Here is a 25,410-nt window from a genome sequence, read left to right on the forward strand (position 1 = left end):
ATAGGTCCTGAAGAAATGGGCCCTGCAGTATTACCTGAAATGTGGCGAAGAATGGGCTAAGGAAAATACTTGCCATTTATAACTTAGCTCTATTTACCTGGAGCCAGTTTATCCCCACAGACACAAAGTAAAGAGAGAGAGTTGTTTTTCTTAGCCAAGCACCTACAAAAACAGCAAGGTTGGGGGAAGGGGAGTAAAACGACCGTTTTAGTCTTTCCTGGTTAGGAAAGCCAGGTATTTGAAATACACACACACACACACACACACACACACACACACACACACACACACGATAGCCAAAGTCCCCCGCCCCACAGGTACATTTGCTTTCTTGCCAAGCTTATTAACTAAATTCCCAGTCTGCACGAAACTCGTTTGAACATTAGCCTTTCCCCGGGATATTCCTACTCTGTTGTGGAAGCACTAGCAAATGGGTAGAAGAAAGGGGCCTAGACAATCCACACGCTGGATTTGCAGCCTCTGGATATTTGAGATTCAATTGCTAAAGCCTCTTTGGTATAGACATGATAGTGAGGGGGCTACCGAAGTGACTTTTCGTAGTCCCTTCCGTTGTCTCCTTTCTGACTCCCCAAGGTATCCCATGGGTCTCTTCCCGCACAGCCCCAAAGCTCCAAACCTTGCCCCCCTTCCCTAAAGCCTCTCATTCACCACCACCCTTCCCAACCAAAGTCCCCTCCCGGTCACCACCAAAGCCCGGAGAAGTGGAACGCACACAATGCCTCCCTTATAGGGCTCGAGCTGGGAACTGGGCATGCTCAGTAGCCAAAGCAGATTTTTTTTTTTTTTCCTCTTTTGGTCGCAAGTGCGGCATCTCTCCCAGTCCCACACCTCTCTTGCCTCTATCCCTCTCCCCCTCTCCCCATCTCCAGCTCTAATCGTACTGCTTAACCCGTTCTACACCAAAGGCTCGCAGAGTTCTAAGGTGCGGAGAATTAACCCGTCTCCCCCTAAACCCACTAAATAAGTCTCACTCTGGGCTAAAGCTTCACACTTTTGCCTTAAAGCCCCCAGCCCCTTACGCGCACACAGGTAGGGGGAGTGAGGATACTACTGGATCGCAGGAAACTGGTCCCAAGAAGGCTCCATCCAGGATCGCCCGCTGCCGTAGAAGTATTCCCGGAGCCCTCTGATCTGCGGGGTGACAATTAGCCGAAGGTACTGTACCCGTTATACAAAGCCCAAGTGCGATTGTTGCCTTTGAATGTCATTGTTGTTGACTCACCCCCCTCGATCCTGGAATTATTCAATCCCGCGTAGACTCGACGACCCTATCTGCCTCCCTTCGCCCCCTCCCCCACCTCCGACGTTTCTTTGGCTTTGCCAGGGTTCTTGGTTGCTCTCTCAAAGGAACGCCCCGGGTGAGTGTGTGTGTGTGTGTGTGTGTGTGTGTGTGTGTGTGTGCGCGCGCGCGCCTTCGTTCTTAGGGGACTGAGGGAGGAGAAAGGACCCGAGTGTGCGTGTATGTGGTGGGAGGATGGAGGTTGGCGCGCTCGCGTTTGGAGACTGGGGTCTCTACGCGTAAGGAAAGGGGTCGCTCCTCCCTAGGGGGTGTTTTAGGCATAAAGAGGGGGCGGATGCCTGGAGGAAAGTGCGCTTTCTTGGCGTGTGGGTAGAAGAGGAATCAAGTGGAGGTGTCTGGATGGGGGACAGGGGGCCTCAGCAATGTGCGGGGGTCGAGGTTCCTGAGTTTCGGGAGGGAGGCTGCGTGTGTGCGGGGTGTGGGGGGGGGGCGGGGGCGGGGATTCGGCGCGTGTATGTAAAGGTGCAGCCCTTGTGCGAGGGGCTGGGTGCGCGCGCGGTGTCTGGCCGGGTGCGCGCGCGCGCGCCGCTGCCCGCCTGCTTGCCTGCGAGGGCTGCTTGGTGGGTTTGACGGGCGAGCCGGCGCGGAGCAGCTCTATCCCGAATCACGTAGAGACCATCGTGGAAACTGCAGAGCGGATCGCGGCGCGGCGGGCCCTGCGAGAGCTGCTGGGCTCCGGAGGTGGGTGAATTTCCAGCGGGGCTGCGCGAGTTGCACCGACACTCGCTGCCTCTTCCCCGCTTGGTTCGGTAGCGCGAGTGTGTGTGTGTGTGTGTGTGTGTGTGTGTGTACACGCGCGTGCGCGCGGAGGGAGGCAGGTAGCTTATTATTTTTAGTTTGGGTCGTGTTGGTTTGGGGCCGGCGGAGTGGCCAAAGCGACCATAGTGGCTACCCCACCACCACCCGGCTTGCCTACCCACGGCGCGCGCTGTCGCAAGTCCCTGAGGACCAAAAGAATCCGATGTCCTTAACATCGCTGCCTCCCCGGGCAGCCGGGGCGGCGGGGAAAGTGTCCTGGTCTAGGGTGGCTCGGGCTGTCGGGGCCGCTGCGCTGGCTTTTTCTGCGCCCCCCTCGCAAGCACTCTGGGCGGACATGGATCGGGGGCTCAGGGCAGTGGCCCCCGAGCTGGTCGGAGATTACTGGCACTCAGCAACACGGAATACGAGAGAAGCCGGTAGGTAACTCTAAAAGCCCTGCAAAGCCGGGCAAGTGCTGGCAGCGCGACTTTGCAAGATGCCCAAATGTTGAGCTGATTTTTGGCTTGGTGAGAGCAGCACTCTGTGGCTGGTCAGTGTGGGGGGGGGGGGGTTGGAAGGGTGTGGGGGGGGTAGGGGGTGCCTGGACTGCCGCTCTCGGCCACGAAGCCACCGGTCACTCTGCCTGTGACAAGCGGGCCAGTGACGCCCCTGTGGCCCTCGGCCTCGTGGCCTGAGCTGGGCGTCTCTGACCCCTCAACCACCGCACGCCCGGGTCTAGAGAGGCGGATGGAAACTCCAATAGCTGCCCCTTGTGCGACGGGAGCGCGCGGAGAAATGTGTGCGCAGCGGGGCTGAAGGCCCCCACGACATCCCGAACGGTCCCCGCCTCTGCTGCCCGACCCACGAGGCCGCTGCTTGGGCCCGGGACCCGGGACCCGGGAGGGGGCTGTGCGCCGGCTCCGGGCACCGGGATGCGGCAAAACATTGCGGTACGCGCCATCGCCGGCAGCCCCTCCAGCCGCGTCGCCGCCGGCCCGAGGTAGCGCACAGGGGGCGGCAGTGACCGCGTCTCTCGGCCGAGCCCCCCACCCCCGCCTAGGCGGGCGGGCGGAGGTTTCTCCTGCCGGCTCCAGGGGAGCCACCTCGGCCCACCCCCCGCAGGCGTCTGTCCCCCGCAGGCCGGCTCCTTCCGCACGGGCGCGGAGCGCCAGGAACGGCACTCTGGTGGATGCCGGATATGTGGTAAGGCTAGCCAGGTTTGTGCGGTCCCGGCCGGCTGTGGGAGCCGAGCGTCTTGCAGGGCACAGAGATCGAGAGACGGAGAGGTAGATGGGAGACGGGCCGCTCTTGGCAGACGCGCCGCTCTCGCCAGCCCGAGAGATGGCTTTTGGTACCCAACTCATACTTTGTGGGGGGGTTCTTATTTTCCTTTTTTCCCCCGATTTTAAAATGTGCGTGTTTTAGTGGTACCATGTGAATGGAGGTTTCTTTCGCTTACATTCAGTGCCCCCCTTCCCCTCTTTCTAGCTCCCTTCTAGCTCTCTTGCCTCCTCTCACCACTACTCCATGGTCTCTTGCCCTTTCAGTCCCTGTTCTTTGGCGATCTACTCCCCCTCTCCCTCGCTTGACACTCCAGCTGCCTGCGGCTTTCTCTGTTTCACAGGAGATGCATTTGGGAACTTCCTAGCTCGTCCTTGTGGCTTTTTTCCCCCTTGCTATTTAAAGTAGAAATTACGAGGAGGAGGGCAGCTCCTTATGCAATTTCAGATCTGCTGATGCTCCTTGTTCTTGTTTTTGTACTGAATTCAGGTTATTCGGTTTTTTTGTTTTGTTTTATTTTGATCATGTGAAATTTTGATTTTACAATGAAAGTTGGCTTGGATGATGTCATACTTAAGAATTTATGACTTCTTTTTGCACTGCCAATCAAACTATCACGGTGAATAGGGGAAATGCATGTCTATATGGCTGGCAAGGAGCATCTCGGCAGTGCCGGCTGTATTCCGAACCAAACTACTTAAAATGCAAATCTTTCTGGGTCGTGGCTAATGGATGGTCTACCTTGAGACTTGTTTGGTTTTACCACTAGCTGATTCCTCGTGGGCAAAATAAACAAAGGAGTTTCTGTGTGACACTTCTTTGTATCATTCCCTCATCGTGTGTTCCTGGGTAATTTATTTATTTAATTAATATTTGGTGGTAACCATATTGAAATTGCAGCCGGCTTCCCATTCAAGATGGAAAAGACTCACATGGCTAAAATTGCATCAGTACAATGCACAGTGCTTGCTTTTCCTTTTAAGCTTTTCCGGGAAACATTGCATATATTTGTATATGCATGCAGTATTTAAGGGAATGGCCACAACGGGTTAATTTGCTAAGCATTAAACTCCACTAGGTGATTCGTGATTTGTTTATAGACAGAGACATGGGGTGGTGATATTGGGAGGGGGTGTTTGGGAAGTGATGATTTTAGGACATCTACTATACTAAATGTATCGGGTGCTGCAGATAAAAGCACTCAAGGATTGTAGTGTGTGAACTCCTCTTCCTCAGCAGTGCTAGTCTGTGGTCAAAGTAAAGGAGATAAGCACCTGAGCCAAGTGTCAGTCGTCCGACCTGGTTCAAAATGGCCTGTAAAGGAATGGAAGTGGGCCAGGTAGACAGGAGAGCCAGTTCTTGGGGGGTGGGAAAGCTGTCTGAATGTCTGCTAGGCAATTCAGGAGCAAGAAGGTTTCTCTCCTCCTTTCAGGGACCCAGAGACAAAAGTCCTCCTCCCCCCCCCCCCCCCCCCCCGGTTGGGAGATGACTGACAAGAAATTAGGTACTGTGTATTTACTTGAAATTAAAATTTGGCCATTTCCTACTCAGTTATTTTTCTAGAACCTCACTGGGTCATCTGTGGTTTTTAAGGCAGCCATGCGCAGAAGTGAACGGGCTCGTGGCAGTGTGCTTACCTGTAGGCTGAAGCTCAGGCGGATCTCTTCCCAGGGCTCCTTCTTCCTTGTTCTTTTGACAGTCCCCTCTGTAGCACCCCAGTCCCTCCCATTGCCACCCTTCGTTGAACCCAGGGCTCTAATATCTCCTCTGTTTGGCCTGTACCAAGCTGAAGCCCAGAGAGTAGATTGAAATGCCTTTGTGGTGCAAACTACAAAGGCAGAGTTGATGACCTGGGATCAGTCATTAGAGTTGCAAAAGGTCTGTGTTCAAGGGTGGAGTTTGATGGCCCATGTAGATCAAATATTTACAGATTGTAAAGGGTTAAGCACATTTAAGCCTGTTTCTCCTGTTGTTTGTTGTGTGTTCTGCACATGTAAAATGGGTATAAACTACAGGTACGGAAATAAAACTGACGGCATTTATGGCAGTTATTGTTCACCTGAGTGAGACTACTTGCAGCAAAATACAAAGCTAATCATTACAGCCACGTGTTCACTATGGTATGATGTAAACGCAAGTTACTTTTTCAAGTAATGATCATTGAAAAAATGTTTTCTTTTTATTTTTTAGATTATTTCTCTTTATTCAGAAGCATAAAGTTGTTTGCTGATTGCAAGAAGATGTTTCTTTGGCTCTTTCTGATTTTGTCAGCCCTGATTTCTTCGACAAATGCAGATTCTGACATATCGGTGGAAATTTGCAATGTGTGCTCCTGCGTGTCAGTCGAGAATGTGCTCTATGTCAACTGTGAGAAGGTTTCGGTCTACAGACCAAATCAGCTGAAACCACCGTGGTCTAATTTTTATCACCTCAATTTCCAAAACAATTTTTTAAATATCCTCTATCCAAATACATTCTTGAATTTTTCACACGCAGTATCCCTGCAGCTGGGAAATAATAAACTGCAGAACATTGAGGGAGGAGCCTTTCTTGGGCTCAGTGCATTAAAGCAGTTGCACTTGAACAACAATGAATTAAAGATTCTCCGAGCTGACACTTTCCTTGGCATTGAGAACTTGGAGTATCTCCAGGCTGACTACAATTTAATCAAGTATATTGAACGAGGAGCCTTCAATAAGCTCCACAAACTGAAAGTTCTCATTCTTAATGACAATCTGATTTCATTCCTTCCTGATAATATTTTCCGATTCGCATCTCTGACCCATCTGGATATACGAGGGAACAGAATCCAGAAGCTCCCCTATATCGGAGTTCTGGAACACATAGGCCGTGTTGTTGAACTGCAACTGGAAGATAACCCTTGGAACTGTAGCTGTGATTTGTTGCCTTTAAAAGCTTGGCTGGAGAATATGCCATACAACATTTACATAGGAGAGGCTATCTGCGAAACTCCCAGTGACTTATACGGAAGGCTTTTAAAAGAAACCAACAAACAAGAATTATGCCCCATGGGCACAGGCAGTGATTTTGATGTACGAATCCTGCCTCCATCACAGCTGGAGAATGGCTTCACGACTCCCAATGGTCACACGACCCAAACATCCTTACACAGATTAGTGACCAAACCACCGAAAACCACAAATCCTTCCAAGATCTCTGGAATCGTGGCAGGCAAGTCCCTCTCCAACCGCAATCTCAGTCAGATTGTGTCTTACCAAACAAGGGTGCCTCCTCTGACACCTTGCCCAGCACCCTGCTTTTGCAAAACATACCCTTCGGATCTGGGACTGAGTGTCAACTGCCAAGAGAAAAATATACAGTCCATGTCTGAACTGGTACCGAAGCCTTTAAATGCCAAGAAGTTGCATGTCAATGGCAATAGCATCAAAGACGTGGACATCGCCGACTTCGCCGAGTTTGAAGGACTGGATTTGCTCCATTTAGGCAGCAATCAGATTACAGTGATCAAGGGAGATGTATTCCACAATCTCACTAATTTACGCAGGCTGTATCTCAATGGCAATCAGATTGAAAGACTCTATCCTGAAATATTTTCAGGCCTTCATAACCTGCAGTATCTGTATTTGGAATACAATTTGATTAAGGAGATCTTAGCAGGCACCTTTGACTCGATGCCAAATTTGCAGTTACTGTACTTAAACAACAATCTCTTGAAGAGCCTGCCTGTTTACATTTTTTCGGGAGCGCCCCTCGCCAGACTGAACCTGCGGAACAACAAGTTCATGTACTTGCCTGTCAGCGGGGTCCTCGATCAGCTGCAGTCTCTTACACAGATTGACTTGGAGGGCAACCCTTGGGACTGCACCTGTGACTTGGTGGCGTTAAAGCTGTGGCTGGAGAAGTTGAATGACGGGATTGTCATGAAAGAACTGAAATGTGAGACACCTGTGCAGTTTGCCAACATCGAACTGAAGTCCCTCAAAAATGAAATCTTATGTCCCAAGCTCTTAAACAAGCCATCTGCGCCCTTCACGAGCCCTGCACCTGCCATGACATTCACCACCCCGCTGGGTCCCATTCGAAGTCCTCCCGGTGGCCCGGTGCCTCTGTCTATTTTAATCCTCAGTATCTTAGTGGTCCTCATCCTAACTGTGTTCGTTGCTTTTTGTCTTCTTGTTTTTGTGCTGCGGCGAAACAAGAAGCCCACGGTCAAGCACGAGGGCCTGGGGAATCCTGAGTGTGGCTCCGTGCAGCTGCAGCTGAGGAAGCATGACCACAAGACCAATAAAAAAGACGGACTGGGCACCGAAGCTTTCATCCCACAAACCATAGAGCAGATGAGCAAGAGCCACACCTGCGGTTTGAAAGAGTCCGAAACCGGCTTCATGTTTTCAGATCCTCCAGGACAGAAAGTCGTTATGAGAAATGGCGACAAGGAGAAAGATTTATTACACGTGGATAGCAGGAAGAGACTGAGCACAATTGATGAGCTGGATGAATTATTCCCGAGCAGGGATTCCAATGTGTTTATTCAGAATTTTCTGGAAAACAAAAAGGAGTACAACAGCATAGGCGTCAGTGGCTTTGAGATCCGCTATCCAGAAAAACAACAAGACAAAAAAAACAAGAAGTCACTGATAGGCGGCAACCACAGTAAAATTATCGTGGAGCAGAGGAAGAGCAGCGAGTATTTTGAACTGAAGGCAAAACTCCAGAGTTCCCCTGACTACCTACAGGTCCTCGAGGAGCAGACAGCTTTGAACAAGATCTAGGTCATGCAATCTCACTTCATACAGAGGACATTTATTTAATGATGAAAGTGCCTTTTGTTGACTTCTAACTTCCAAATACTATATTATCAATAGGCATAGAGGCAGGTGTTTCGGAGGCTGTCTCATTAACTGTAGCTGCAAAGATGTGTCCAGTAGAAGAGAATTCCTTAATAGATTTTACTACATAAAACCTATACTGTGGAGTCCTGTGGGGATACTGCAAACTCTGTTGCCAAAGGGATGCTTTATACACATAACACACTGAATTTAACCTCAAGAGGCAAATCTGTTTTGTACCCCGATGCAAAACCTTCGTCTCTTCGTGCTTTGTAAAGCCAACTCGAGAAAACTGGTACCGGTGTTTGTACCCAGCTGGGTCCTTCAGCTTGCACGCAGATCAAGTCGGTGGAACTGGAATAAACCCTTTTGATTTGTGGCATTGTAACAACTCTGTGTAAAGATTATCTGAAAAGTTTAAAAAAAAAAGCATGCAAAGAGAGAACATTCGATAGTATTTGTAAATCGGTAAACTTTATGGCCTGCATCTTGAAACCGCTGGATTTATAATGTTAAATTGTACAAATATTTGTGTAAAATATACCATGCATTACCTAACTATAAAATAAATTTGAACACTTTAAGCATTACCTGTCTATACATAAAACCTAAAAGAAAAACGTCAATGTGAGTTACATAGCATTTGTGGTGATCTGAAGAAATACATGGTGTTTATCAGAATTAAACAAGGCTCAAATTAAACTAACATTACAGTTTGTTCTCAGTTACGTGAAATACCCGCAATCCTTAAAGGTTGTCCGAAATTAGCAAAGTGCTTACCGTGTGAGCGCACCCAAAGCTATTTTTGTAACATAATTCATATTTATGAAGTACTTTGTATACTAAATAGGAAAATATGTACTCCTTAATATGTATTTAATATGCCTGACTTGTTTTCCTGATCACAGGGAATTTATCAATATGTATCAATTTAGACAGAAGAAAATATACCAAACCGAAACTGAAGCTTCTGTGTACAGAAATATTCTGGACATTGTGATCAGGTATAATTTAAAAACGAAACAAAACAAAACAAAAAAAACCCACAAAAACACAAAAAAATACAAAAAAACGGTTCTGTGCTATTCTTGAGAATTTAGCATATTATCTTCAGATTTGTTACCAACTGTGCATTTTAAAATAAGTTCCTTAGTTTTATAGTATCGTGTCTGGGGCAGTTGTTATTTGCCATCAGTTGTCTTGCTTTTCAGGATTCTATGAGCTTAATTCAAATAGTTTTCACTACAAATATTTAAAAAAATTAATGAGTAAGGTTAATAGTTCTATCTCGTATGCATCAGTATCCTGTTCTGTCATCATTCCAGCTACTATCAGATAACCCAGTAGAGCAGTGACCACCATGGTAATCTCGGCTATCAAAGCCGCACTGTAAAATGCTTTCATTGGTCTCAGTTGAGTTCACAGTCTGCAACTACAAATGCTACGCCACTGCGTTTGCTTGTGCCGTTAACTTCCAAGTCAAAATTGGTCAAAGGAAGGACTCGATAATGGGAGCCATCAAAGATTTTTAGGAGCTCCCAATTAGCAGTGACATCCTGAAACACATTACCTTCTTGGCCTGCCTGCATATGTATATTTCTTTGTGCTCCATCCCTTATAATTACTATATTAATCAGTGAGATGACCAAGAAGGTAAACATAGACATTCTTCATGAACTTCAAGTGGCAGATGTTTTGGCACAGCTTCCAAAATGATATTATGGCTAAAGTTGTAACAGTAGTCCCTTCATTAGTACTAATTTCAGGGCTTTATATGTTTGTTCCAGGATTAAAACAAAAAACAAAAAACAAATAAACAACTTGGCATTCTTAGAGAGTGTGTGTGTATGTGTGTGTGTGCCTGTGTGTGTGTGTATTTGGGTGTATATGCATACATATAGATAATTTGGAGATTTTTTTTTAAATAGCTGAAAAAATTGTCTCCATATGTATGTGCTGGTGCTCTTAAAACTTTAACGTGTAGTTTTAATTTTCATGACAATGTCTGTGAAAACTTTATATGAATATTTAAAAAAATACAAATACTTGCTTTCTGATCTTGAAAGAAAAGACATGAAGATGTGTGCCCAACAGTGTGTTTTCATTACAATTTCATAAGGACTTTTAATATGCCATTACCACGCTTGCATGCATCCATGGATTAAAGGGCTCCTAATGCATACTGACAGGATAAAGACGCAAAGGCTTCAAGGAAAGTGTTTGAGTTTATCCTGTCAATAAAGTATGGATTGAGGAATCTTAAGTAAACACTTATGGGAGGAACCGGAAAGCTCTATCCATGATCTGGGGATAATAGGTCATTGGGATGATGCCTTTTATTCAGTGCAGTGATGCTTTGAAGAGGTTTCGAGGTTTCTGCAGTTGTCCATGGCAAGAGTACCTGCCACCATCTCAAAGCTTGCTGTAGCATATTGGCTATCTCATACTCTTCTGCCGAAAGGTATTAAATGTTCAACTTTTTTAAAAAAGTAATTTCAATGTGTGTGGTTATTTGGCAGTTTTAACTGTAAGTGAATAACAGTAACAAATCCTTGGTTAAGGCTGATCTATTTTCCTTAACTAAAGTCATTGTGCCTACGTTATACAGTGTATACTGTTTTGCACCTGTCTCTCATTAGTTCTACTTGTACATTTTATGATACAGTAGTTAGGCGTAAGTTTTGAGTTGAGTACAAGAGCAGTTAAGATACTGTATCTACATTTTGTTGGCTTCAACTATAACCTTGATGTTAGTTTAACCCCTTGCGGAACGATCTATATGTCAGTGCAGCATCTTTGGTAGATTTGATTCAAATCTAGAGAATCCAAGAAGTGCTCACTTCTAATGTGGTCTGACACATCATGGGCTTCTTGGCATTGTATCACTTGCTTGGACTCTGTTAGAATGATTGCGAAGAAGATTAGATCGTATGAAATTAGTGAAGGGGTTGAGATAATATATTATGTCCGTGTAATATAAATCAAGTTTTAAATTATTTTTTTATGAAATCAATAAAAATTATTCAATTCTTTAAAAGTAAATCTTTGTGTAATTTTATGAGAAAGCAGCTATTAAAATACAGTGATTCAAGTGCATAAGGCAATTTATATTCTATATTTAGTTTTCCATTCTGAAAAATAGACTAAATATATTAATTAGAAAATCATTTAAGACCAGCTTTCTTTTGTTGCTTTTTTAAAGCATTTTTGTTTCTTTAAGCTGTAGGATGCATAAAGTGTACAGGGCATGGCCTCATGAGTAACGTCAGCAGGTACTGCAGAAGTAACAGAACACATCCTGAAATGTATGGCAGTAATAGTAATCTATAGTATCTTTTGCATGATTTGTACATTGATATCGTATGAAATGAGCACAGTGGGGTTTTTGTTTTTGGGTTTTGGTTGGTTTTTTTGTTTGTTGGTTTTTTTTTTTTTTTTTTTTTTTGTTATTGTTGTCGCATCCAAAGAGCTGGGGAGAAAATATATTAAGAATGTATTTATAATCACTATTTTGAAATAAAGAAAACACACTGTATTGTTTTTACCCTGATTTGGTTATTAGTATTTTAGGTTAGTTTATAAGATAAAAATCCAGTCACGCTATAAAAGCTAATGTAAATCACAGAAAGAAACTGTTTTAATGACTTTTGTTTGCTTTTAATAATACCAAGGTATTAGAGAGAATTTATTAAATGCCATTTTTATGAAAGTATTAATAAAATTGTTTGCTACAATGGTATTTCTGAAGCCACCGTTTGTTAAATATATTTATCTTTCCATTATCTTTCAGAAGAAATAAAGCAGTAACCAAATTGATCTTTTCACCTAGATTTGAGGGTAAGATACAGAGCTTTAGAATACTGTTTGTATTAAACGTAATTGCTAAATCTCTGTTAAGAGATGCTTTCTTTTCCGACATCTTTGCAATCTGTGTTCCTTTCCACTGGCAGCCCATTCCCATTAGTCAGTTGGGATCTGACATAACTGCAGATAAGCAAATATTAATATTCAATCTTAACTATCTATTTAAATGCTTCTGCACGTTTCCTTATGGGAAGGGACGTAGAGAGGGAAACAGAGAGAGAATGTAAATGAAGGGTGTTGTGGTTTTAGGTCTGTACCCAGCTATGCTGAAGAAGTGAACAGTATAGATAGCACATACAAGTGCTTTTGGACTAAATGTTTTACGTATCACAGGATATACATCCCGTGATTGTATGACTTATTTTAGTTCTTAGTGAGTACAGAGAAGAGGGCTTTGGGCCGCGGCCACTCAGTTATGTAGACGAGTGGTATCAAATGAAGGTTTGGCTTCATTTCCAGTGCTCATTCAATTAGTCACGATGGTCAGATGGGCTGAACTAAAATATCCTGTTTGTGGCTTCGCTTACCGGGAATAACTGGCAACAAATATCAAGTTCACCTGATAATTGTGAATCCTCAATTTTGGATTTGCTGGTTATCTGTCCTTTGTTAAATTAAAAGCAAACAGGAGGTTAAATGAATTTTAATAACTTATTTTGGACAAAATTGCCCTTAATCTAATGTTGAATTTTGCTTTGTGTTAGTTTCCACTGGTTGATAAGATTGCATTTCAGAAGGGGAAATCCAGGAAGGCAAACTGTGTTGTCCATCTTATATGAAAGAGTAGGACTTCTTAAATTTTTTGAAGATTACTTTTAGCCTGTTGTTCCTGTGTCTACAGAGGGGAAATGAAGTGGGGCTGCGAGACACCTACTTAAATACGTCGAGCCAAATAATTGCTGTTGAGAATAAAAAGATTCCAATTTTTCATTAAATCATAATAATTACCAGATCCATGGACTACAGTATCCAGAACCAGGAAAGAATTGCTCGGCCCTTCACCTTAGTTTGCTTTTGTAGACACTGGCTAGATAGAAGGTCTAGTGATTTCATCAATAATGTCAGAAATGAGAAATTACTTGTTTAACTTAAAAAGCTCATGAATAAGGTCTTCAGAGAAATTATAGGGCTATGTAATGAAAAAAATACAAAACATCACTTTCAAATTAGCTATAGGAAGGAAATAGTCTTCTAAAGTTTCTGAACAAGGCATTTCTCTTAGTCGGTACCTTACAGATACTAGACCGTGTCCTGTGTTGCTGGTTACCAACCTGAGGAAGCCATGTTGTGTAATGGGTACTGCTCATGGAAGTCTTTGAAAATCATAGTAAGCTCAGTTCTCCCAACGACGAATTGCAATGTATATTTTCACTATTGTTTCATGTAAACTGAACCATTGTGATAAAATTCTGGAGTTGATATTCAGTAATTTTAATGCTGTTTTCACTAATAAAAGTCTTTTCTTATAGGTCATATTTGTAGCCGTTCAGTGTGTTTATTAGTGTGAAATCAGTAAAACTCAACACCAAGAAGAAATGCAAATAATTTGGGTTTTGGCCGATGTAATTGTTTTGTTAGTTTGTACAATAGGCCAGGTCTAAAAGAAAAACCAAACAAAACAGAATAGGCCAGGTCCACTTACCTGCCTCCCCACACACACTACATAACACACACACACCCACCCACCCACACACACACACGAGTACTCACAAGTAGTAAATTATGCACAAAGGGAATTACTTAGTTGATATAAACAAAATATTTCTGCCTTGACTACCTAGATTTTCCAAATCAAAGTAGGTATTGGGGCCCCAATGATAAGTGTCCTGCTTTTTTCTTCACTTTAAATGGAAACCTGACCACTGCGTTCATATATACCAGAAATTTGGCTCAATTACGTCCCGGGGCCTCCTTGGATTTCAGTAATGTCCACTGTCTTAATATCTGATTTTGATTTTCCTTGTTAACTTTATCATCATTATCATCCTTCCATCTGTAAGCGTATGGAGCTCCCAGGTAGCCAACCAAGGTGCAAACCAATGCTGCTGCTACCTTTCCCAAGTATTATTCAGAGAACCGTGTAGAGACATCTAAATCCAAAATAAAGAACCCTAGAGTGAGAATTTGATTAGGCAGTATTAGAACATGGAAGTTAAAAAGAAGAAGTAGGCTGCAAATTACTGACCGAAGAGCTCTGTATCTAAGTTAAGATCAGGAAGGATAAGGGCAAAGGAGTATGCAGAGAAAAAAAAAAAGTTTATTTATCAGAAAGAACTCAGAATCTGAGTCCTAACAATAATCATGGCAACATATGTCAAGTCATAGACTTCCTTCTCCTTATTCTCTCTCTCCACTTTATTTCTTGTAAATAGACCTGAAACCCAGAATGTACCAACACAACACTAGTAATTCCTATGTTTTCAAGGAAACATTAAACAATTAAACAATTTAATTAAACAATTAAAACAACTGGTTACCTTTTCGGCTCCCGTAGACTTGTTTCCCGGGATGACTGACATCACGAACTGACTGATTGTAAAAACCAATAAGCAGTATTTGTGCTTAATAAGAATAGGAAGTGAAACATGGATAGTGCATATAATGAATTTTGATAAGGAGCAAAAGAAATCGATGCAAACATTTGGGTTCCTAATCCCATGGTAAAAAGCTGCTAAGCCTTTTGGTTTGTTTTCAGAAATTGTATTTCAATACAAATTACCAAGTGCATATTTCAAAAGCCATTTCCTGCGAGAACCCCCGGGAAGCCATGTCTCTGCCATGGGTCTCCTTGTTCCATAGCAGGATGTGTCACATTTGCCAAGTCCTCCCTGCTGGAAATTCTTCTCTTCTGCTGCTATGAACAGCCAACATCATCTATGGCACAGGCTAGCTCAGGGAGAGATTTTTTTTTTTTTCACTGCCGCTTGGTCGTTAGTGACAGGACACACGAAATAATCTAGGATTCTGTGTCCAAGCATATATTTGCCATTGTAGTATTACCACACGTAGAGAGCATTTCAACCGAATTTGTTTTCCACATTGCCATCTTTGTTTTTATTTACCAGTTAACTTTCCAGCCCACAACAGCTACTAGTTGTTTTATGCCTAGTTCTCCTTCAAAGTGGGAAGTAATTCCATCCTGGGAACTCACAGTTTATTTATAGAAAGAATCATCACACTTCTATCTGCTCATTTCCTTCTATAAGTTCCAGAAATATAGAAAATTTAGTACAGTAAGTGATTGATTTAAAAGGAAGTCCTGCTGACACAAAAATAATTATAAGAAGACAGAGTGAGTTATTGGGGGAAAAGCCAACTTTAGGAAGATATTTCTTGTGTTTGAGGTCTCCTTGCAGTGGAATCGGAGGGCGGTGCTTTAACTCCCGGGCTGGACTCAGAGAAATCAGCTGCAATAACTAAAGAAGTTTCTTACTGCTGACACGTGGGCAGGTTTGCCATGTGTTGCCATAAACATGGCTGTTATTTTCTCCTTGCACTATGTCAGAAAATAGTCGTTTGCTCAGATTTGGCACAGCTGCTGAAATGCTGCTGTACCAATTCTCACCGTGAAAATTCACAAAGCATTTTTTTTTCTATATGTAACTAAGCAGTCACACGGAAATGTGTATTGGAAACTGGGTAAAACCATCAGGATTCAGAAGGGAACTCGCCCGTCCTTAGGAAAAGAGGGCTTTTCGGAGAACCAAAAACACAGGCATTTTATTAAAATTACATCAAGGTAGATCACCTTCCTTTGAACATGTCGGCTTTTTTGTAGGCTTCGATCTGTGCGTTATGAGGGAAGTAGGACTCGGTTCCAGAACAGCATTTCCATTCTCTGCACAGTCATCCTCGTTGCTTAGATGTGGCCGCAGCGTAGAATGTGTGAGCACTAACTTGGTTATTTAATCTCGAATGCGTATTTGATTTCAGCTGCTCATACGACTATAAACATATTGAAAAAGGCCAGAGGCTGACCTAACGCAGTGGTCTTACGAAAGAACTTAATGGTCTTTATTCCATCTTAAAGGGTATCAGAACAGAGGTAAACCAAGAGCCTGTTGGTAACCAGTCACCTCCAAGGTTTAAGAACCATCACAGGAGGACGGGAGCATACATCCTCCTTGAATTTGCAAATCAGATCATTTCATCCCTATTTCTTTTCGTTTGGAAGCAACTAGGGCTAGAGAGGGAAGGTGACTTGCCCAAAGCCAAGTAACATATTAAGACCAATCTGGTCTACAACCTGTTTCTCCTGACTCACAGGATAATGCTATTTCCATTACACTGTTCTATTTGGAAGTTCCAAGGAGGAGAATGAGGATCTGTGGGTGAGGCTGCAGGGAGACATTCCAATGTAGCATAAGGACATTTTCCATAAGGTTTTCTAGCAGCCCATAACTGGAATGAGCTAGATTTCAAAATACAGAGTTCTTTATCCGTACAAGTATCCAAAGTGACAAGGAGGATGGATGTTATTCAAGAAAATGTATCTGAATGCAAGCTTGGACTAGTTGTTCTTGGAGGACACGTCTAAGATCCTAGGATTCTCTGGTTTAGACACTAAAGTCATTGATGAAGCGAGTCAAAACTTTCAAATATCTCTTCTGTCCCATTCAAATCCTCGATCTACAATAGCTTAATTACTAATAGATGATATCCACTGGATATTAGAATAACAAATCAAGAACCCCAAATACCAGTTAGACGTGAAGCATCATTTTGGAAGAAACATAAGTTTCCTTCTAATTTTTAGTGTTTTCATTTTGTGTCAGCATTCCAAAAAGAATAGTCTCTGATGTTTAATTTTCTCACAAAGGAAAAAACAACTTCCTTTGTACATTGCACTGAAGGTGGCACTCTAGTAACAACCTCACGCCAGCAGCGATAAGATGTGCTCATATTTATGATTTCAGTCCTACATTTCAGTTTTGAGGTTATTTCTTGAGCTTGGCAAATGGAACACAAAGGTTAGTTTATTGTTATATCATCTTCTCTAATTAGAGTTGGGTCTATTTTTTTTTTATTATTTACCCTCAATTAGATAGAATTGAAAATTATTACAAAGAATTTTAGTTCAGGCTATAGCTCAACAGACTATATTAAGAATAGCAACCACAAATTATCTGAATTATAAAAAAGACTCTCAGCAATACTTATTTGAATTTCATTCCATGGAGACAAAGTTTTCTTTAAAAAAAAAAAAGACCCCTTTAATCACAAAGAGTATTCCTTCAGGTACTAGTTAACAATTCATTCAAAATTAGCAGTTTTACACTTTGGAATCATACTTCACTTCTAAACAGTCACAGTGTTAAATGTATAAATAACCTCTCCCGAATTAATGTTTATGTAGAAAAGAATAGAAGGGAATAAAAATATTTCGTTTGGTTTGTTGCTGACATGTTACAAAGCACATTGACCCTCTGGCCTCCCCGCGCCCCCACTTCTCCCTGCCTGCTGCCAGGGCAGCTCCATAGCTCCTTGTTCAAACATCCTCTTTTGTGACAGTGGCCAAGTGCTCCCCACTCCCATTAAAATTCTAATTCTGTTTGATGTTTTTTCTTTCTACCTGACTCACATTCAAATACCAAATTCACATTGCAGCTAGTTCACAGGTGCACACGTGTGTTAACACTCTCGGGGTATTTTAAGAGAGGGTATTGAGGAGGAGAGGAGGAGACCATGTTCGTAGGACAAATGGGGGCGTGTCGGGCCTGCGACGAACAGTGGACTGAGTCCTCTCTCTCTTTCAGTCGTATCACATGTAAAGCTCATGGAGCTCCGCTCGATTGGAACTGGCGGACCGACTTAAACCTACTCTCCTAAAGACCCACGTGTGTCCCCTAAGCGGCTTTCGTTCATTCGACCACGGTCATATTGGAGTGGGGAGAAGGGGGTGGGGGGATCAGGTAGTCGAGGCTGTCCTGTGGAAAGGACATTTAAATTAAAGACCAAAAGGGTGAGCTCGAATTAGTTGTTGAAGAGTGGAGCTGGTGCGGAGCATTTGAAACTGAGGGAGCAACACGGTCCCAGCCCCCGGTGTGGGAATTAGCTCATTGTGTTTTGCGGGTGAAGTAGGCAGAGGCTAGACCAGGGGTTGGCAGGCTTATTGGGCAGAGGGCCAGAGAGCAGATACTTAAGGCTTTGTGGGCCATGTGGTCTTTGCTGTAACGAGTCAGCTCTGCTGTTGGAGCCCGGAAGCAGCTGTGGAGAGTAAGTAAACAAACCAAACGGGTGGGGCTGTGTTTCAGTGAAATTTCATCAAGGAAACAGGTGGTGTGGGCGGATTGGCCCCCAAGCCACGGTGCTGACCCCCAGGCTAAATTGCGAAAGGCCTGCGAGGAGTCTGACTACCAGGTACTTTGAGAAGTAAATGGAGGTTTATAAAGCCTGGAGGTGCCCTGATTAGGTAACTGGAAAGTGAGGCCCAGAGTATAAGTGGGCCAACCAGTCAGGGAGATCTTTCGGTAGTACTGAAAAAAGATGAAGGCGATCGAAGCTGTTAAGGACAGAGGCAGTGTGTGGCTGTGGGCCGGATTGTGAATGAAGACTCTACCGGCCTTGCCCATAGACCGGATACGTGAGTCGAGGGTGACAGGGGAGCCAAGGGGGCTTCTCGGAGTCCTCTGCCCTGAGCAGCTGGGTTGAAGAATATGCCGTTCACTGAGATGAGGACCTCCAGGGGAGTTGGAAATGGCTGGAAGCCTTCAAGGTGTCGGGTAGGCGGGTGCCTTTTTGTCCAACAGGAGCTCTGAGGAGCAGCTTAGGCCAGAGACAGAATTGACACTGGCGGTCACAGAAGGAGGTCACAGAATGAAAACGCAAGGCCCAGCAACGATTGCAGCTGGTTCAGGCTTTGGTTTTCAGTGTCATCCGTGCGTCCACGGTACCGAAAGCACATGAGGTGCTTGTTAGAATTCAGATCCTCAGACCCCTTCTGAACCAGAATACCTGTGGGCAGGGCCCAAGAACGTGCATTTTAAGCTTTCCAGGCTATTCTTCTTTACCTTAAATTGCGAGAATCTCTGCTGTTGAAGCAGCTTGGAAGGGAAAGCACCTGCAAAAGAGAGAAATTGGGACCAGAGAAGAGCGTGTCAAGAAGGAGGGGGTGACCGATCGTGTCCAGTGTTGCTGAGAGACATCAGTGCTATCTCACCAGGATTGTCTGGTACCAGTCCCACTTGGACGGCATCCAAGACAGATGTCAGAACAGCTGTGGGACTCCGTGCCCTAACAGAACACAGAATCCACAGATGGAGATAGTCTGAGAAATGAGATAAGAATCAGGACCAAAAGACTGGGCCAAGTGGTAGCAAAAGATGAGCACAAAGAAGACTTCAGGATTCCAGAGGAAATGTGTATGGAGACTGCAGGGCTGGCAGCCGGGTCCTATCCAGCCACAAGGTCAAAGTGCGTGCCTAGAGTCAGCCCCAGAGGGCATCAGGGGTGGGCTGTCAGGGAAGGTCACCAAACCCCGGCATTTCTGAGAGGCTTTATGCCCAGCGGCGCTGCCCACCAGGGATGAGGAACAAATAGGGAAATCTTGGCCCTTCAGTGGCTTGCTGCAGGCTTTGAACTGGAGCAAACTGGGGCAGGAACACACCACCCTTCCCCCTCCCCGCACCAGGGCAGCATTTCCTCAATAGAGTGTGTTCTTTACGTTGAAGTTAATGCACTTCCCCTGAGTCCCCACTCTGTGTCTTCTCCGGGTTGAGTGCTGCGGGGTGCGGAATAGTGGGACCACGTCCCAGCTCCCATAGAGACCACAGCCCAGTAGAGGAGGCCGATGTGAAAATGACTGATGAGAACCCCACATCCTCACTGCTGTAATAGAAAGACAGCACGCTGCTTGAACAGGTGTTCAGCCGTGGGGAGCAAAAGCAGGTATCATTTGACCTTACCTTTGAATGATGCATTGGATTTTGATAGGTGGAGAGGGAAGTTCCGGCTGAGAGCACAGTTTGTGTAAAGGCAGAGAGGGACAGGAGAGCCTGGTGTTCTCAAGGTACTGGACGGTTCCTGAGGGGTATCTCTAACTGCTTACCTGCCACCCTCGCTCATGCCACTTCCTGATACCTAGCTCTTTCTAGCATTGTTTACTCTTTGCCTTCTTTCTTGCAAAGTCTCCTCTCTCTTTGTTGCAGTTGCTCCTTTTGCCCCCACATGCCATAATCCTTTCCAATAAATTCTCTAATAAATGAACATAAGAATGAGCAAATACTGCATGCCAGGTGCTGAGGTATATACTCAGAAAGACAATGGAGAACAAGACATCCTCCTTCCTTCAAAGATCTTGCAGCTCGGTTCTTTCCAGCAACGTTTGCCTTAACACAGAAGTTTGGCATTGTTAAGGCAAAAATCGCACTTTGTAGTGATACCACAGAATTTTGACTCTGTCATGCATGGGCCTGTACCTCTGGCTGTTTATCTCCAATCTGAATTAGAAAGGACTGAAGTCAAGGTGTTTTCTCAATCAAGTGCAAGAGTTTGTACTTCCTTCTAGCTCAACAAAGCCCTTGAGGGAGTTTGGGGTTATTGTTTTCGAAACCTTGAAAGCTGGGCAGGCCGTTGCATTACTCCTACTTCGATTGGTGGGTGTTCGCTGCTGAGCTCAAACGTAGCTTTTGTTGCTGGGACTTGTGTTGTTCTAATTCTTTTCAGGCATCTCAGGGATGAACGAATTGAGTACTGCAGATTTTTAAAAACAGCTCTCAACTATTCCATTCCAGGCAAAATCTCTGCACCCTCCTAGCAATTTCCACATGAGGTCTTTGTGTCTCCCAGTTCACCCTCACCGCTGCTTTCAGGCGATAGGGAGGGTGTCATTTCATTTCTTTCTTTGCCTCCCTTTCCTGTTTTTCCTCTTTCTCTATAAGGAAGAGTCCATTTTCATTTTCTTTTGTGCGTGTGTCTGCTCTGCATTTGAGGAAGGAGGGTCTGGGTGAGCTGTCACCTTTCCGTGAACAGAGATCATCCTTGGAGTGTGGCTTAGAAATAAAGCAACAGGCTGGGTGGTCTAGTCAGTTGCACTTGGGTCTCAGTAATTAGAACCCTGTGGATGAAATATTAACAGAGTGAAGAGAAGGAGCCTATTCCCTCTAACCTGAAACTGAGTTTCCATTTTGGCCTCTATGGTACCAAAAGAAAAAAAGAAAAAAAAAAGCCCCAAACCGCTCTTGTTAAGGAATACTCACTATCTACCTCCCCCTTCTTCCCATGGTGCTTCAGTTCATAGAGGTGCTCGATTGTGTCCCATGAGAAGTGGATTTGGGGAAGAGGTGTCTGTTGAGTTGATTCCCTACTCCATGAGGGTACAGCGAAGAAAGGCAGGAAACCCAGTCTTGCACGCAAAGTGGTAAGGAGACAGCATCGTTTAGGATCTCGGACTATAATGACAAAAGAGGGGAGGAGGCTCCGGATACATTTGTTGAAGCTCTGTGGTTTCACTCTTCTGACGTTCTAGTGCTTTCTTTCTTTCTTTTTCTTTCTTTCTTTCTTTCTTTCTTTCTTTCTTTCTTTCTTTCTTTCTTTCTTTCTTTCTTCTTTCTGTCTGTCTGTCTGTCTGTCTGTCTCTGTTGGAGGGAGGAGAAATGATTGCTACGCTCTTTATCATGTGTCATGCTGTGGTTAGCCATGCCTGTCCTCCCCTCTTCACTTCCTTGTGGATGTACATTTGCCTACCACTAATAGCAACACTCAAAATTATTTTACAGTCATGATGATCCCCTACGTAGCAGCCCAGGATAGGGCTGCAAACTTTTTGGAGCAGGTAGGAAGATGAAATCTAATACCATTTTCCAGCTTTAAACATCATTACCCACTTGCACAGCAAAAATTGAGACATTTCACAGGGCACTGAGTTTAGTTTTTCCTCACAGGGGAAAGGTCAGAAAAGAGGAGCAAAATTAATTTGGAAAGAGACTGACTATAAATGAATTGAATTAAACAGAGTCAAAGGACTCATCATCCTGGAAAAGTTGAATAAAAATTTTAAAAGAGGACCTTTCCTGTGTTATGTTTTCATTCAAAAAATAGAACTGGACTTTTTCTCCTCTCACCTTCCCCACTTCTGCCCTCAACTTCCATATAAATACACTAAACAACACTTCAGGTTTTTCTTTGTGACCTAATATGTTCAGACATTGTTGCTTGTTTGTTTCAGTTTTCTTGTAGGTTTCGATATTGAACACATGCAGGCTGGCTCCAGGCATCTGCCCAACAGAGATCTCCCCGGATGTGGGCCTAGAAGACAATGATAGAACACTCCAAAGGTCAAGTGTGGCTAATGCTTTTCTCTATCTGGTAATGTATCTGGGTTGGTTTTTTTTTTTCTCCTTCTTGCTGTCTCTCCACGGGAGTGCTGCTAAAAAACGAGTGATTAAGTACACAAAACTGTCCAACTCAAGGGAATCCCAGCATATCAAAGAGGCTAATAACTTCTTGGCAAGTTCCCATGCCTGAGCAAAATAGACAATTTTATCAGCACTGGTGGTTCAAGGTGGAAAAAAATATCAGCAACTTTAGAAAGGTCTGGTCTATTGGGATACTCTGCAAAGCATAAATAGCTCTGGCACCAAGGATTCTAGAAACTCAGTGACACTGCTCTGTCAGACTATTTGTTTGTCTTAAGCCAGTACCATACTGTTTTAATTGTTGTCGCTTCGAAATATATTTCGAAGTAAGGAGTTGTGATGCTTCCAGCTTTGTTCTCCTTTCTCGAGATTATTTTGGCATTTGGGGTCCTTTGTGGTGCTATATGAATTTTAGAATTGGTTTTTCTATTTCTGTAGAAAATACCACTGAGATTTTGACAGGAATTGCATTAAATTCATAGATTGCTTTGGGTAGTATGGACAATTTTAAAACATTAGTTCTTCCAATTGAACACAAGACATCTTTCCATTTATTTGTTTTTTTTTTTAATTTTTTTTCACCAGTGTTTTGTCATTTTCAGTGTACAAATCTTTTTATCTTCTTGGCTAAGTTTATTCCTGAGTATTTTATTCCTTTTGATGCTATTATAAATGGGATTGTTTTCCTAATTTTCTTTTCAAATAGTTCAACATTAGTATATAGAAATGCAGATTTTTCTATGTTGATTTTGTATCCTGCAACTTTACTGAATTTATTAGTTCTAATATTTTTTGTTGTTGTTGGAGTCTTTAGTGTTTTCTATATATAAGATCATATCATCTGCAAACAGAGACACCTTTCCTTCTTCCTTTCCTATTTGGATGACTTTCATTTCTTTTTAGTTGTTCAGGCTAGGACTTCCAGTACTATGTTGAATGGAAGTGGCCATAGTATGAGAGGGCATACTTTCCTTGTTCCTGAGCTTAGTGGAAAAACTCTCAGCTTTTCACTATTGAATATGATATTAGCTGTGGACCTGTCATATATGGTTTTATTATGTTGAAGTGATTTCCTTCTATTTCTACCCTATTGAGAGTTTGTATCATGGAAGTTTGTTAAATTTAATCAAGTGTTTTTTCTACATCTATTGAGATGATCATGTGATTTTTATCCTTCATTCTGTTGATGTGGCTTATCACATTAATTGATTTTCATATGTTGAGCCATCTTTGCATCCTTGGAGTAAATCCCACTTGGCCATGGTGTATATGATCCTTTCAATGTGCTGTTGAATTCAGTTTGCTCGTGTTACAAAGGAATTTTAAACAAAGTGTTTAATTTAAAAAATATACAATGTTTAAAAACTTAAAAAGATTAACAACGAGGGGCGCCTGGGTGGCTCAGTCCGTTGAGCATCCAGCTCTTGGTTTCACCTCAGGTCATCATCTCAGGGTCGTGGGATGCAGCCCCATGCCATCGGGCTCAGCACTTAGCAGGGAATCTGCTGGAGATTCTCTCTCTCCCTCTCCCTCTGCCCTTCCCCCCACTCAAGCATGAACATGCATTCTCTCTCTCTCTCTCTCTCTCAAATAAATAAATAAATATTTTTTAAAAATAAGATTAGGGGCGCCTGGGTGGCTGAGTCAGTTAAGCATCTGCCTTCAGCTCAGGTCATGATCCCAGGGTCTTGGGATCAAACCCCATATGGGTCTCCCTGCTCAGTGGGGAGCCTGTTTCTCCTTCTCCCTCTGCCCCTCCCCAACTCGTGTGCTCACTCTTCTCTCTCTCTCTGTCTCTCTCAAGTAAATAATCTTTTTAAAAAATAAAAAAATAACAATGAAACCGAAGTCTCTCTCTTATCTCTGACCCACAGAATCTCTGAGGGTCAGGGATAAGAGGTCTAAGAAAGCTGAAAGAAACAGATGAGGATTGTGGTCCTTACTCATCTATTAATTACCTCCTTGAACTCAGTGGGTCCTGTCCCCCTTTTCATTCTCAGCCTCCCAATCTATCAAATGAGGGTATTAGTTTCTTTTATTTTTACCCTAAAAAGCTAGTTGCTTTTATAGTTATCAGTCAATGAAAAGTAATTCAAGCAACAGATAAAGACAAAATAAAAGAAAACAAAACTGAAGAGACGTATATGACCCAGAGCAACTCTTCCTCCGATCTGGAGTCTCACCCCCGAACCGCAACCCAGAGTCAACTGCCTCTAACAGTTTCTTGGATATCTTTCCCGGATTTTTTTAGTCCTATCCAGGCATATGTACATATTTTCTTTTACGTTTTCTTCCAGTGGAAGAATACAGAGGCCTCTATACAGGAAGAGGCAGAAAAGCATAGCGCTTAATATAGTGCAGTCTTGGGAAGCCAGACTACCTGGGTTTATAGCAGGCTTCTGTCACATACCGGCTGTTTGAACATGGCCGTGCCACTTAACTTTCTGTGTACCTCTAGTTCCTTATCTGTAATATTGGGATGATAAAAGAGCCTACTTCATAGGGTTTGATGTAAAGAATAAGCGAATTAATAAACAAAGGGCCAGTTGCAGTCACTCAGTAATTATTAAATGCGAGTTAGTCTACCCTTTATTTCTTTGCATCTAATGTATATAAAGCATCTTGCTCCATGAGCAGCTTCCCTATCTGCCACCATTCTTTTTAATGCCCTTATATTATTTGAACCAAAATTTATGTAATCAGTCATCTACTGATGAACACTGAGGTAGTTTCCAGGCCTTTGCTGTTAAAAACATTACTGCAGGGAAATTCTTTGCACATGCTACATTTGCACACACATGTGAATGTATTGTTAGGATAATTTTTGAGAAGAGGAATTGCTAGGTTTAAGTGGATGTACACTTAAAATGTTGATCTGTAATGCCTAATTGACTTCCAATAAGCTATACCAATTTATTCTCCCATCAACATTGTATGAGAGTGTTTCCCCACACCGACAAAAACTTGTCTCATATATTTACCATTCCAATATGTGAAAAATAATATCTCAGTACTGTTTTAATTTGCATATCTTTAATTA

The 25,410-nt window shown here is 43.3% G+C and overlaps 1 protein-coding gene across 2 annotated transcripts; it reads left to right on the forward strand.

Moving 5' to 3' along the window:
* The first annotated feature begins 1,807 nt into the window (after positions 1-1,807).
* On the forward strand, positions 1,808-13,488 carry SLITRK4 (SLIT and NTRK like family member 4). 2 transcript variants are annotated; one of them, XM_026479755.4, is made up of 2 exons: positions 1,808-2,002; positions 5,531-13,488. In XM_026479755.4, the coding sequence occupies exon 2, from the start codon at positions 5,581-5,583 to the stop codon at positions 8,092-8,094; it is 2,514 nt and encodes an 837-aa protein (XP_026335540.2). In that variant the 5' UTR covers positions 1,808-2,002; positions 5,531-5,580; the 3' UTR covers positions 8,095-13,488. The 2 variants fall into 2 exon arrangements, with proteins under 2 accessions (XP_026335540.2, XP_048069291.1); XM_048213334.2 differs by lacking the exon at positions 1,808-2,002 and adding an exon at positions 2,121-2,496.
* Positions 13,489-25,410: the final 11,922 nt, after the last annotated feature.

Source organism: Ursus arctos, chromosome X (assembly GCF_023065955.2).
Source record: "Ursus arctos isolate Adak ecotype North America chromosome X, UrsArc2.0, whole genome shotgun sequence".
NCBI lineage: Eukaryota > Metazoa > Chordata > Mammalia > Carnivora > Ursidae > Ursus > Ursus arctos.